Genomic DNA, 15,016 nt, shown 5'->3' with positions numbered 1-15,016 from the left:
CTAAGTGGGCAGTTGACCATCCAGCTCTGTAGAATACAAATTACACCATCCTGTCATGATGGAAGATGAAGTCAGTTTGCCCATATTCTTAACAGAAGAGTCAGAAAGCGGCAGCTGGGGCTTTGGATTTTGGTAAGGAGGGTGTTACTGCTGTTGCTGCAAATATGACCTTGTCTGATTGGCTTCTGTAACCCAGCAATACTTGCTCAACCCATACTTTTGTAAATGGATTGCTGAAAGTCAATCTATGGCATTGGAGTCCCTCCCTTCCCCAAACCCCGCCCTCCTCAAGTTCTGCCCCAAAAGCCTTCCACTGGTGGCACAGAGGGATCTGGCAACCCTAGGTGGAAATGACTGTTGTTTGTCTGGAATATAAATATGCCATGAAAAACTCTCTCTGTTCCTTCTAGGTTTTAATACGAATTTGATTCCGGCTTTGGGGGTTTAAGCACAACCTGGTTTTAACACAATGGCCTATTTGCATTGATATTACTTACCAAACTATATGGTGTTGCAAATGTGCACGCGTTTAAGCCCAGAAGACCACTTTGCTGATTAGGGTTGCCAGGTCTCTCTTTGCCACCGGCGGGAGATTTTTGGGACGGAGCCTGAGGAGGGCAGGGTTTGGGGAGGGGAGGGACTTCAATGCTATAGAGTTGAATTGCCAGACATTTTTATCCAGGTGATCTGATCTCTATCAGCTGGAGATCAGTTGAATTAGCAGGAGATCTCTTGCTACTACCTGGCAGTTGGCAACCCTATTGCTGATGGAAAAGTGGATTCAGCAGGCGGCAACACAGAATGGAGCAGTGGGGTTGGATGGGGAAATGGTGCAGGCTTTAACTCTTCCCACATCCATTGCTTTCTGCTTCAAATCTCCTTCCCCTGTTTTCTCTAATGGGTGCCAAACGTATATTTGTGTCTAGAACTCTGTGTGGAAAGGGTCAATCACTGGCTTTCCTGCCCTTTCTCTGCTTTACAATCACCCCTTCCCAAAGCCATTTTTCTGTTAAAAATAGTGGCTCAGGATTTAAAAACCACATTTGTGAGTTTTTGTAAGAAGCATCTACTTTAGCCAAGGCTTGCTTTACTTCACAGATCCTAACTTATATGGTTGCTGTTGCCCTTATGATTGGTCCCACACAGGCTGGAATCCACATAAATTGCCCACATAGTTCCTACAGCAGCCACACAAGAAATCCTGTAAATGATAGGCACATTTTAGAAGAGGGGAAACTGCTGCATGTTTGTTGTATGTATGTGGAGTTTGTTGTGTTTTTGTATTTAATAAATAAAACAAAAATATTATTTTTTTTAAAAACAGAAATTCTGTAAATGGTTCAGGCCAAGTTCAAAATTAAACTGCAGGTGAGCTAAATGTGCATTTCTTAAGTGAGCAAGCCATCCATTGAAATAATCGGCTTTTAAAAAATGTAAAACAGTGTTCAAAACAGTCACTTGTACCCCACCCACCCCTGCTTTGTTTTGTAAATGCCAGGCTGACGTTGAAGCTATACTATTATGCTGCTGTGTCAGCCAGCTCGCATTACATGACACTGATAATATCATGTGATGTGACTGACATAACTGGACATGACAAGCCACAACGATGACACATCTGCTGAGGAAATGCAAAAAGACAGGGATGGTTGGGATTCATAGTCAAAAATTTTCATGGAATGGAAGAGAAAAACGACCTTTCTGTAAGATTTTGCTGAGGGATGGTTTTGCATATTTGAGGCTGTGTTAGTCTCAAAGAATAGGAAGAGAAATACTGTAAAGGTCCCCTGTGCAAGCACTGGGTCATTCCTGACCCATGGGGTGACATCACATCCCGAAGTTTCCTAGGCAGACTTTGTTTGCGGGGTGGTTTGCCAGTGCCTTCCCCAGTCATCTTCCCTTTACCCCCAGCAAGCTGGGTACTCATTTCACCGACCTCGGAAGGATGGAAGGCTGAGTCAACCTTGAGCCGGCTACCTGAAACCGACTCCCGTCGGGAGCGAACTCAGGTCGTGAGCAGAGCTTTGGACTGCAGTACTGCAGCTTACCACTCTGTGCCACGGGGCTCTTAATACTGTTCCAGGCATATTATGTTGTTATAGTAGTACTAGTTGGTTGAGCAAACTTAGGTCTTTGAATATGTGACATTTTTGTTTGTTTGTAATGTGGCATCATCCTGATCTGGGTAGTCCAAGCTAGCCCGATCTTGTCAGATCTCGGAAACTATGCAGGGTCAGCCCTGGTCAGTATTTGGATGGGAGATCACCAAGGAAGACCAGGGTCGCTAAGCAGAGGCAGGCAATGGCAAACCACCTCCAAATGTCTCTTGCCTTGAAAACCTTATGTGACTTGACAGCAAAAAACAAACACAACAAAACAGCACCCTCCGTGAAAACTGAAGTAAAGCCGTGAGATTTGAATGAACATTGTGGACTTTATTTCATAGTCCAAATTTGAGTATGGGTAACTCAGTTCACCTACCTGTGTTTAAGGCACCATGAAAATACTCCTACATTTACATCACAAGATTGTGGCCTGTGACTTTCATAGCAAGTTATAGAAAATTCATGAACATTCTGACTCTTCAGGGCACGAAGCTCACTACAGGAAGCTTGGTACTTTTTGTGAGGAAACAAAGACTTCATGTAAGTCTAAGGAAGTTGGGAAGAGGAGCTGCAATCTGGAGACCTGAGTGTAAAGAAAGTCCACGAAGTAGGGAATGTAAATGGTAAGGAGCAACGATGCATAGTGGTTGAAGGAAGAGCACTGGCACTGGGCGGTAGACAGAGAAATTTCACTCCTTCTGTCACATTCAGATTGCTTTCTTTGTGGGTCTCTGCTATCATGGTAACTTCTATAACAATGATTAGGAGTGAGCTAAATTGCTATATACATTTTTGTTTGGAATTTCTCATCATGGGGAGGCTGTTTTTCAATGGCATCCCTATGGCTACTCTAATCCAGGCTCTGGTCGTGAAAACCAGCACATTCAGGGAATAGTAGATGCTGGAGACAGAAGCCTGAACAAAGGCAGGTTGGAGCAGTCTAGGAGTTAAGGCAAAGAACAATGAATGAGAAATGGGCATTACAAAACAATCTGCATATGCCTGATTATCTAGTACATTTTTTTATTCTGCCCCTTCATCTAAGGAGCTCAAAACAGCATACTTGGTTCTCCCTCTGGGTGGTAGTTTAAACTGAGATACTGTGATTGGCCCAAAGACAATCAGCAAGTTTTGTGGTAGCAGGGGGACAAGCACTATATTGTATGCAATGGATTTTTATTTCTTGAACTAAACAATTTACTGTTACGAACGCCAACTGTTCCACCATTATATCTAAAAATAATAATAATCTGGCGAGGGAGGATTGTCTTACGGTAATTTCAGGACAGGCGGCTCCCAAATTAGATTAGTTAAAAAGTAAGGTGAAAGGATAAAGCCTGCTCAGGTTGTTCTTTAAAACCAATATAGTAAAATAAATGAAAATACTGCAGAATAAGGTCAGAGTAGCACAAGAGTCAGAGATGGGGTTAGACCAGAAATGGGGTTCAGGTCTTACTCTGCCATGAAGCAGAGAAATCTTAGAAAAATCATAGGATTAAAATGTAATACCAGTATGGTGATATAGAGCCATAGAGGCTATAATGGATAGGAAAGCTTCCTTTTAAAAAATTGAAGCATTGTCCACATTAAGAAATATTTTTAAAAGCACAGCCTCTAGGCAAACTCAACCTCTAGAATATTTTCAATAAGTCAAACAAAGAAAGTTTGATGAGAAAATTACTAAAAATATAGAAACAATAATAATAATAAAAAACTTTAAATACTCCAGAAGCAGGAAAGAGCTCCGGTAAGCAGTTGGTTCACCTCACAATGAAGATGTAAAAAGGGTGCTGCTAACGGACAAAAACAGCACGGAAGCAAAAAAAATATATATCCTGTGCATCAGACTTCACAACAGAAGACCTTTCAGAAATTCCCACACAAATATTTTTCTGAGGAGCACATCTGAAGAGACATGTCAGACAAAGGCTGAAGTTTTAGAACTGATCGACAAGGGGGGAAATATCAAATCATTGGCACTCAATAGTGTTCTCTTGAAATTTCTCAAAGAACTCCGATGGAACGTTGGTAGACCTTTTGACAAGAAAATAGAAGGGATAAATCATTTCGGGTTTCTGTTGTTTGGGAAAAAAGAGGACCGCCTAACGAGGAACAAGAAAAAAGGTTATAAAAGGATTAACAATGTGGGCGATAAGAGTATTTTTCTCCCTCTCTTTTATAGCACTAGAACCCAGTGAAGCTGATCTCTGTTAAGTTTGGGACAGATGGAAGCATTTCACATCGCAGATTGTCCCATCGATGCCTCCTTTCCATCTCATGTAAGATCTGCCACTGGTTGGCCTCAGGTTTTTACAGTGATGGTCCCTATATTGTGAAATGGCTTTCCTGAAAATGACAGGGAAGTAAACTTTTACAGCGCTGTCCTAAGCAGAGTTACACTCTTCTAAGCCTATTGAGATCATAGAAGGGTGTAAATATGCGTAGGATAGCTCTATTACAGGGCTTTGCAAAGCCAGATTATTTAGGAGGATATTCAAGGTTACAAGTATTCACAACTGCTCCCATTCTTTGTCTTGCCTTTTGAGTTATTGATAGTAACTATTGTTATTGTAATGAATTTTTTAACTGTTTTAAATAAATAAATACTATTCCATATTAATGTATGGAATTCAAAGCCTCAAGGCATACTAACACATGAACACATGAAGCTGCCTTAAACTGAATCAGACCCTTGGCCCATCAAAGTCAGTATTGTCTACTCAGACAGGCAGTGGCTCTCCAGGGTCTCAGGCTGAGGTCTTTCCCATCACCTCCTTGCCTAGTTCCTTTAACTGGAGATGCCGGGGATTGGACCTGGGACCTTCTGCATGCCAAGCAAAGGCTCTACCACTGAGCCACGGCCCCTCCCCTTACTAGTTTTAAGAAAGGTTTGGACAAACTCACAGAGAAAGGTCTACCAAAGCCTAACAGCCTTGGTAGCTGGATTGAGCCTCTGTGTTCAGAGGCAGTATATCTCTGATTTATCAAATGATGGAAGGGGGGAACAACGATGGATGGCTCTGGCCATCATGCTATGCCTGAGTTTGTCAGAGGCATCTGGCTCACAAATGTTGAAAACAGAATGTAGAACTACATGGAGTTTGGCCTGATCCAGTTCTTCCGTGTGTTTTTATATTTTCATTCGAGGGCCATATGTTACAGAAAACACATTGTGGGTTAATACTATGTACACCACAACTGCAGCTGGTAGAAGTCTATGTGGTGAGAAAGATAACACTTTTAATAAGAGCCACAGTAAAACCTGATGTGCCACCGACTTGTGTGAGGATCGTCACTGCTTTATTTTATTTGTGGCAGGGTTTTCTCAGTCAGTAATGGCAATGGTTCCCTGTCGGGCAAGGTGAATGAAGATAAGACCTCTTCCTCTTTGAGGGATGCTGTGATGTAGCAACCTCTCACCCTTTGGCCCACAACATCATTCTGTCCAGGTTTACCTTCATTGTAGATATGTTTCCCCACATAGCTGTTTTATTATATACACCTGGTATGGCCTAGTTCTGCATATGAATAAAAGTATGCAAAACTGCTAGACCACAAAAATGGTGGTGCAAGTATTTTTCATGTCATCATCGTATCGTTCTTTATTGGCATAAAATCACTATACATACAGTAGCATGTATAAATATAAATATTTGAGATATAACCTTACAAAATGGTTAATAAAAGGCACTTGCTGTATTTTTCCATGTCAAAACCCGTTTGCCTCCTTGCAAGTCCAAGCGACAGACCCTTCGATGTAACTGGTGTTGTGTAAAGCGCAATACTGGGCCACATTGCTGCATGACTGGGACAAAGAAATGATGATACAGTCTGGTTACTATGGCAACAGAGGAGGGATAGTTAAAAAAGAGAGGTTCCAAACACCCACTCTTATCGTCGTCACAAAATTCTTGTTGCTGTAAAGGACATTACTTATTTTCAAGCAGGAAAGTGCAAATTATTTTTACCTATTGATGCAGACTTCACAAAACGACACCTTTTTTCTTAGCCTTGCTGCTCAGAGAGGAAGAAAACACAGCACACACACACAGGCCTCATTTTCTGCATGTAAAGTGTGTGTGTATGTGTGTGTGTTCTTTAAAAGGCAGTGGTTGGCTGGTTTTCCGGACATGATGTGGTTGAAGCTGTCATCGTAATGGAAATTCATTGCTGTAGCTATGGTAAATCGAGTTTTCTGCCTGTGCTGAATGCATTAGTCTAATGAGATATTTGCAGCTGGCGAGTGGGGCTGCTGGAGATGTACGGTGTGCTAACGGACAGGGAGAAGATGGCTCATAGAATGGTCTGCGTGCACGTGCTCCAAGTCTTCTACTCCATGGGCCAAAATACCTGGTGTCTGTAAAAAAAAAAGCTGATCCATCATTCAACATACGCAATAGGTAAGAGTAAGGAGCTGTTCTTTTTCCTATGCATGGTCGCTGCTGTTGAGTAATGTTGTTATTAAAAATCAGCTGTCACGCTGCTAGTATGTCCTGCTATAGATCTCAATGTTTCTAAAGAGTATCGTCTTTTTATGTGGATCGGATATGCATGCCTATATCCCTAGAGTACAATTTCAGAGAACATTTAGAAAACCACATCTTAAGTTTAACCCTGTTAATGCTAATTAATAGTACCTTCTTCGGAACAGTTCAGTGCAGCACGATGCAGCTGATGGACGCATTCTGCCTGTTTTGTTTTTAATGCGTGCGTGTGTCTGAGAGTCAAGAGTGGCGCCGATTCTGTGTTTTTAATGATGAATTTGAGTGCTGTGAAGATTCTTTAAACGTCAGTCAAAGTAGACTTTCTCCATGTCTGATGGGTAGAAGAGCGTGTACGAGTGTCTTTCAAAAGCAGCTTTTGTAGAATTTAAACATTGTGTCCATATCACAGATTTTGTACGTAATTACAAATTCATCTGAAAATTATCTTTTTATACCTGAAAACGTATGCTAATCTATCTGGCTCATTCCTTAAATTCTGAAGAAGCAAACTGTATCTTCATTTTAAGCATGATTTTTTTTTAATGTAGGAGAATCTGAAACATGTATCTTAGAACATAAATTAAGTTAAGATTTGTTTGCCTCCTCTTTATCCTTTTGTAGCTTTTAAAACACATATGTCCAGGAAAAAAGGGAGATCTTTCAACACTTTTCTTACAAGTCAGGTGGAATACATTTTCATTTGATTTAAAAAACTGTCCAATGTCACTATCACTCTAGACCCATGGGGTTATTACCAGGTAATTGAACAATAAGCATCATTTGGAAGTTGCTCCCTGCTGCCCCTCATAGTTAATAAATTAGAGCCTTTGAAAGGGCTTCAGGTGTGAATAGGTTCTTCTCATTAGTGTGGGGTTTTCATTCATGTGAAACATTTTCCTGAGATTCCTTCCCCCCCCCCCCCCACAATACCATTGTGGATTTATGGTTTGAGTGTTCTTTCAATAGTGGGTACTTATTTTTAATTGTCTTTTAAGAATGGTTCAACAGTTGTTGTTGTTTTTTTTTTAAAAAGGAGTAAATTGGTAGAACATGGTTTGTGGCTGCTGCCTGACTTTCCAGGACAGCAACCAAAAAAGCAGAGGGATAACTGAACTGAAATGCTCCTACCTTTCTGAGATACGTGGTCACCACAACTATCTCCAATTTAAGATATCCTTTCGAGACAAATCCAAAGCTCATGTTGGCTGTGATTCCCAAACCATTACATGGAAATTGGATTCAGGTTGGTTTTATTTCTAATACATTTCAATGAACCTGTTTAGGCTTATATCCCAATATTTCAGTTTAACCTATTGGGGGATCAGGCTGAGAAGCTTCAATAGCATATGCCAACTTTAAGGATCGGCTGACCTTTAGAATATCAGCTTTTAGACATCCTTCAGCAATATTAAGTTCAGTAGATTGCTTTCTCATTCGCTCACTAGGGCTTTTAAACAGGGGATTCTCACAATGATTTCCCCCTTCTATACAATAAAAAAATTTTAAGCACTTCAGAGTAATGTTGCCCTGGAGGGAATAGTAAGAGAGGTTTAATTTCCACTTCTGCAGGAAAAAAAAAGGGACTACTTCCTGGGCTAAATCAAAAATCTGAGACAAATCTGTTGTCAGAATCAATTCTGACATGTAGACTTGTATAAATGTGGCAGCAGCTGGATATATAGTCTTCAGAGAACTGTTTGAAGCATTTGTAACCAAAGTGGTTGATGTAATACACAGGTGAATGCCACAGGGAATAGAATTAAGACAACTAGCTGATATGTGAGTTTGAACAACCTTCAGCAACAGCCCATCTAATTTATTATATTTTTCTTAGTCACTTACCAAAACGATGCAGCTATCACTTTTACAACTGTTCCCAATTAATTTTGACACCATTTTTAAAGTGTCCTTTTAGGCTTCTTACCTCTGCATTCACAGCTCTTGATGCTGCTGTGAATGCAGAGGTTTTGGCTTTGGCAACAGATCATCCACATGGCACTTTCCCCCACACTTTCCTTATATCAGCCTTCTCTGGCTACCATTTCCTCCCCACTCCACTGAAAGTTTAAAAAACAACAACAAATAAGCCAGGAATTGGTAGATTGCTGTAGCATTATAATAATAACCTACTGCAACACTGTACTAGTTTTCAGCTTTTAGTTTTAAAAGAAGGTAACTCTGTAGCCTTTTTATTGCAGAGTGATAAGGGGAAAGGTACATTATAATCTAATGATCTACAATTTCCCAGTTTTTTTTTTTAAAGCTCTCCAATGTGAGTGTGTGGGAGAAATGGCAAGTGGGGCTGATTTTGACAGAACCTGAAAAAAAAAACCACCTACCTTCCCATCCACATGTGATCCAGAGGTGCTTTGACTGTGATCTTTCCAAAAAGATCATACCAAATCAGGTTTGTGCTAAGGGGAAATCACAGAAACAGGATGAATAAAGGATGAAATCATGTGAATGCTTCCGGAAACAGTGTTGCTGTATGGAAGCCAAGGTGGAACAGCCTCAGAGAAAATAGTTCTTCAAAAGGAAGGTGGCATATTTGAAGTTGTTTTCTGTTGCCCCAGAAGGTTGGACCAGAACCAATGGGTTGAAATTAACTCAATAGAGTTTCTATCTAGACATCAGGAAGAATTTTCTAATAGAGTGGTTCCTCAGTGGAACAGGCTTCCTTGGGAGGTGGCAAGCTCTCCTTCCCTGGAGGTTTTTAAGCAGAGGCTAGATGGCCATCTGTCAGCAATGCTGATTCTATGACCTTAGGCAGATCATGAAAGGGAGGGCATCTTGGCCATCTTCTGGGCATGGAGTAAGGGTCACTGTGTGTGTGTGTGGGGGGGGGAGGTAGTTGTGAATTTCCTGCATTGTGCCGGGGGTTGGACTAGATGACCCTGGTGGTCACTTCCAACTCTATGATTCTATGATAATATCCTTTCAGTCAACATCCATTCCCAAGCCATCGCAAATGCTGTGGTTGCTGAATACTGATTTGAACAGACAAGGAAAATACAGAGATACTTTGATGGGGTGGGGTGGGAGTTCAGCATGTTTGGTTCAACTACAGTTTAAACTTCTATTTTCACAAAGTTTGAGGTATTGGACTAGAAAGATACTATATTTTTAGCCTTCGGATATTAAATCTTCTGCTCTGTTCTTCCCTTCCTTCTTATCAGCATTTGCTTTTGGGGAGGGGCTGTGTTTTAGTGGTATGCAGAAGGTCCCATGTTCAATCCCCAGTTAAAAGGACAAAGCAGAAGGTGATGTGAAAGACCTCTTCCTGAGACCCCAGAGAGCTGCTGCCACCAGTCTGCATAGACAATATTGACCTTGATGGACCAATAGTCTGATTCAATGTAAGACAACTTCATGAGTGTAATTGTATTTATGCAGCAGTTCTGTACTCACCGGGCTATACTCTCACCACTCTGCTCCACTCACGGCAGTCCCTTCCTCCAGTTCAAGAAGTCTTTCTCCAATGCAATAGGAGGTGGATTAGTAGGACAAAGTCCATCATGATATTCATGATGGCTAAATGGAGCCTCCATGTTCAGAGTGACTGATGAATAACTCTGAATTTGATGTTTGGTAAATAAAGAACACTAAAGGGCTGACGGCACTTTACACACACACACACACACACACAAAGGGCTGTTGCTTTATGCTTTACTTGCTTATGAAAGATCTGTCAGGCCACTCTTGGAAAGAGGATGCTGAGTAGATGGCCTTTAGTTTAATTTAGCAGGGCGCTCTTCATGTTTTTATGTCTCTTTTTTCTTTCTCTTGTGAAATGAAGTTTTTCCTACATTTTGTTGAATGTGGGAGAGCAACAGCCCAGTCTTAAACTCTGCCGTGCTGGTGTGTTCCTGATGCTGATGTAGGTGGTCAGTATCCTATGCTCTCTAAGCAGTGATAATAAATGCCAGAAAAGAACCAACCCTGAGGAGCTGAGTGCAGAGCAACCACACAAGTGCTCATAGCAACATTGCCTGATGTCTACCAATCACATGCTGACAATGCCCCCATGTTAGCCATGTATGGAAACAGCCAACCAGTGTTTGGCAATGCCATCCTGCCTTCATGGCATTGACAAGCTGTCACACACTCACAGAACAAGAGGAAGAACAAAAACAATAGAGCACCCCGCTCTGTTTGAAACACTGCGGTATGCTCAGAAGGAGCTCTTTGCCCACCACACTCTTGGGATCTTCAACAGATGGAGATTCAAATCCCTTTCTACAAGCACACATCCTTCTGAAAGGAGGTCACCTAGGGAAGGAATCATGGCCAGTGCAAGTCACTTTTATTACTGGCTCCATCATTTATTGCGGTCAAAAGACCAATTCAGCACAGCACAGACTTTAAAACTCTACAACATTGGCCAGTGCAAGTATGTCACTTTGCCTCTTCTGTAGCTCACTCAGGTGGAAACCTGCAGGGCTTCTCCCAGATGAAGGTTTCAGCCCTACTATGGGGAATAATTGCCATAATAGAAGGTGGAGCTTTTTGCAAAGCAAGGGAAACAGGTACTAAGACAAGCAACAAGAGAAGACACTGGTACCAGGGGCAGATTGGCCATTAAGGCCAGTGAGGAAAGTCCTGGAGGGCCTATAGCTTGTGGGGGGGGCACCCCTGCCAGGGCCATTCTGACCTCAGGGCATCCTTGTGCAAAGTGGGCAGCAGCCCAGCCACCACCAGCTGGCAACCTCTGTAAGGAGGATGGGAGCTCCTGCCGTCACAAGTTGGCAGCCTTCACTCTGCACCCTGTGGGTGGGTGTGAGCTGGGCAAAAGCTCCTTACTTACCCCCTCTATCAGGCATCTGTTTGGGGGAGGCATGGCCAGAAGCAGGCTAAGGAGTGAAGCCCTTTCCAGGGCTGTTTTTGCCCCCCAGTCCACCATTGAATGGGACATTCACAGAAGACATCCTGGTCACCTCACCCATAGCTCTATGGAGAAAATAACTTTTGTGGGAAACCCCACGAGGGGTAGGAGTCGAGCAAAAGCTCATCTTTTGGCAAGCACCAATCTCAGCAGCAGCAAACACAGAAAGAGAAGTCAAGATCAGAAGCTGCACTTCAAAAATCGCAGAACATTCCTCTGTGCACAAAGGAAAGGGGCACAACATGGGACATTCAGAGTCCTCTATCGGCCTTGGTGTCAAAACCAGCATCTTGCAACATTTGGACTAGGATATGGGAGAGCTGGGTTTGCATCCCCACTTGGCCATGGGAGCTTGCTGGGTGACGCTGGCCGGTCATACACGTTCAGCCTAATCTACCTCACACCGGGTTGTTGTAAAGATCAAATGGAGGAGGGGGGAACACTGTAAGCCAGTTTGGGTCCCCATTGGGGAGAAAACTGGGGTATAAATGAAGTAATATCAAATGAAATGAAAATATATGAGGACAGGGAAGACTAGTGTCCCACTTCTCCACTTGGCACAATGTCCATGTAATTCTGGACAAATATAGCACAGATCATATATGGTACCTAAAAACTACAGCTAGCCTGATCCTTAAATATAACTAAAGAATGAATGATTTTTTTAAAAAGGTGGCTTGGTTTATATGCACGACTCAAATCTAGTGATGTTGTTAAGTGCAGCTTACTGCTTCCCATGTATTTTTTCCAACATACCTTGCTACTGAAAAATCTGTTTTTACCTGTAAAGATTGTTTTTTACAACTGGGGAAAAGGCTACTTTCTATGACCTCCATAAACATAGCGTGATTAGTATGAATATTTCTATGCTGAGCATTGCGAGAGAAAGAACGTTTCATACTTTCTTTAATGGGTGAAAGATCACATGAAAAACCACATGAGAAATGAACAATTAAGGTATATGGCTATCATAATTATTGGGGGGGGGGGGAAGCTTCCTGAATGGAAGAGTGGCAAATGGACATGATGGCTTATAAAACAGGCATATCCACCTTTACCAAGAAGTTAAAGTGATTAGCAACATGATTGGCCTCCATTTTGTAAAATATTTAATGTGTACAGCAAAAGTCTGGATACTTTAATAATGCTTCCAAACTAGTTTTTTCAGAGTCTCCCTTATACCATGCTTTTCATTTGATACTCAAAATTCTCTCCTTTTCTACTTCCTGCAAATTTTAAAAAATTATAGTAGGAAGCATTCCAAGTCTTCATTAGTGGAAAGAAAGGAAACCATTTAAACTTTCAAAAGGACTACTGCTTTACCACACTTGTATGCTTTGATTTTTTAAAGATTATTTTTTCATTTAGTTCCAGCAAAACTATTTTCTTAAACCAAATATACACATAGTAGAAATCTGAATGTAACAATCCATACCTAACTGTTACACAGAGAATTCTGTAAGATCCTAAATCACTGCAAGTTCCTTATCTCAACAACATCCAATTTATACAGTCCCACAGATGCTAGAAAGCTACCACTCCTGAAAATTATTATGGCATGTTCATATCAATATTTTCTGCTTCCACTAAACAGAGCAGTAGATATAAATGGCCAATCTGTGCATTGAGGAGTAAAATATTAAATGCAGGTTAACTTGCAAGGTAAAGAAAGCACGAACTGTCACAGGAAAGTAACAGCACCTGCCAGAATTCTCAGCTCCTGTCAACCTCCATTCTTGGGGTATTAATTTTATCATCTTGAAAGTTGAGCTATTGGAAAGATGCACAGTGAATCTGAATAGTGATGTAGCATAATCCATGTTCAGTAGGTTTTTGGCAACGGGGAACCCTTGGTCCAGATTTGCTCCCTATACCCATGCTGCCTATCTAGAATGGATGCCTTTTCAAGCCAGAAGCAAAAAAGGAAAGACACAGGGAAAACAACATCTATGGCATTAGGGCTTGTCAATGGGACAGCCCCTTTGGGGTGGGGTCTGTGCCTGCCACCCCACCACTCCTTTCTTTAAAGTGGCCTTTAGGCATCATGTAGTTGCCAGCCCTTGGCTTACAGATACAGGCATAATTGTTGCCCTGCCTGTGTGTTTCACAGCAGCACAATACTGACAGAAAGGAATATTTAGGGATACATCCCTTTTTACCACAGAACATTCCTTTCTACTTATATAAATGGAAGATTTTAAAGAAAGAGACTGTAATGCTATTGTTAGCTGCATCTCACCGTCTTCCTCTATTTCTCTTGTCTGCTCCAAAAAATGGTAATGAAAAATTAGAGAAGCAATCCTTTGTCCTGTTGTCCTACCTTAACCTCCCCACCCTTGAAATGTGCTGTCCAGTGACAGAACTTTTGTGTGCATCTTTTTTTCTGCATAAGAAATACTCTGAGAATATGAGCACCTTGATAATCCAGGATGAGGTGGCTTAGTGTACAGTTTTTTAATAGTCTGTGTAAAGACCCCATTGGGATGCTTAGGATTAATGTGAACAGCGGGCCCATTGAAAGCACCACATAATTTAGTAAATGAAGACTGAAATTTGTAGATGGCTCAAGAGGTGTCACGTCCCCACCCACCAGCACAACTACGCCGCCTCCCCCTCCTCCAGGGTCGCGTACCCCTCGGCCAAAAGGTTAAAGCTGGACAGTGGCCGGGTCCTAAAACAGATCAGCAACAACCGCAAATGCGCCAGCCCCCGCACGTCAGACTCGGAAGAGAACGACAAGCGGCGGACGCACAACGTCTTGGAACGAGCTCAAGCTGAGCTTCTTCGCCTTGCGTGACCAGATCCCGGAGGTGGCCAACAACGAGAAGGCCCCGAAGGTGGTCATCCTCAAGAAAGCCACGGAATACGTCCTGTCCATCCAGTCGGACGAGCACAGACTGATAGCCGAAAAGGAGCAGCAGCGGCGGCGGCGGGAACAGTTGAAAAGCAAGCTGCAGCAGCTTAGGAACTCTTCTTGTGTTTAAAAAGAGACAAAAATAATAAAGGATAATCCCCCTTATACGTTGGCGGGGGTATACACATAGATGGCATGGGGGAGATTAGGATGTTTATTTTTTAAAATAAAATTCTGCTGTTTGTGAGTTTCAGAGGCGGCTCTAGTGATAAGCAATTTGTCCAGCCGCCCACCCTGAAATTATTTTCTTCTGCTAGGTAAGTGAGTGATATTGCCGGTGGCCTCCTGTACCACCTGAGTGCGTCCAAAAGCTGCTGAAGCTGAGAAAGTAATCCTTTATTTTGAAAGATAATTTAAAATTTAAAAGGACAGTAAAGTGTTTTATACATAACTGGAAACAGAGTATTAATGTTCCCAGTATACAGACACAACTGAGTGTGTTATATGCTTAGGAAATATTTCTGTAAAAGTCCATAGAATTCTAATAAAATATATACCGTGTTGCAATTTTTCAATACCATTCTGAAGGAATTTCCCTGAGGAGAAATGCCGTGAGAGAAAAATAGTCACGTCTACACCAGTGTGCTCCTAGTACACTTACAATACTAGAAAATGCTAATATTGTGAGGAT

The 15,016-nt window shown here is 41.9% G+C and overlaps 2 protein-coding genes across 2 annotated transcripts in view; both read left to right on the top strand.

The window, feature by feature from the left end:
- Positions 1-6,171: 6,171 nt before the first annotated feature.
- Positions 6,172-15,016, top strand: part of SCML4 (Scm polycomb group protein like 4) — a 98,581-nt gene continuing 89,736 nt past the window's right edge. The window contains exon 1 of the mRNA XM_056856939.1: positions 6,172-6,505. The gene's annotated coding sequence lies outside the window, so the exon portion shown is untranslated. The remainder of the gene's footprint in view (positions 6,506-15,016) is intronic.
- LOC130483440 (myc proto-oncogene protein-like) lies at positions 14,011-14,455 on the top strand. Its single transcript, XM_056856197.1, is given in 2 exon segments — positions 14,011-14,231; positions 14,233-14,455. Coding segments are annotated over 2 exon segments (444 nt in total).

Source organism: Euleptes europaea, chromosome 10 (assembly GCF_029931775.1).
Source record: "Euleptes europaea isolate rEulEur1 chromosome 10, rEulEur1.hap1, whole genome shotgun sequence".
NCBI lineage: Eukaryota > Metazoa > Chordata > Lepidosauria > Squamata > Sphaerodactylidae > Euleptes > Euleptes europaea.
This window is presented reverse-complemented; position numbering and strand designations above follow the sequence as displayed.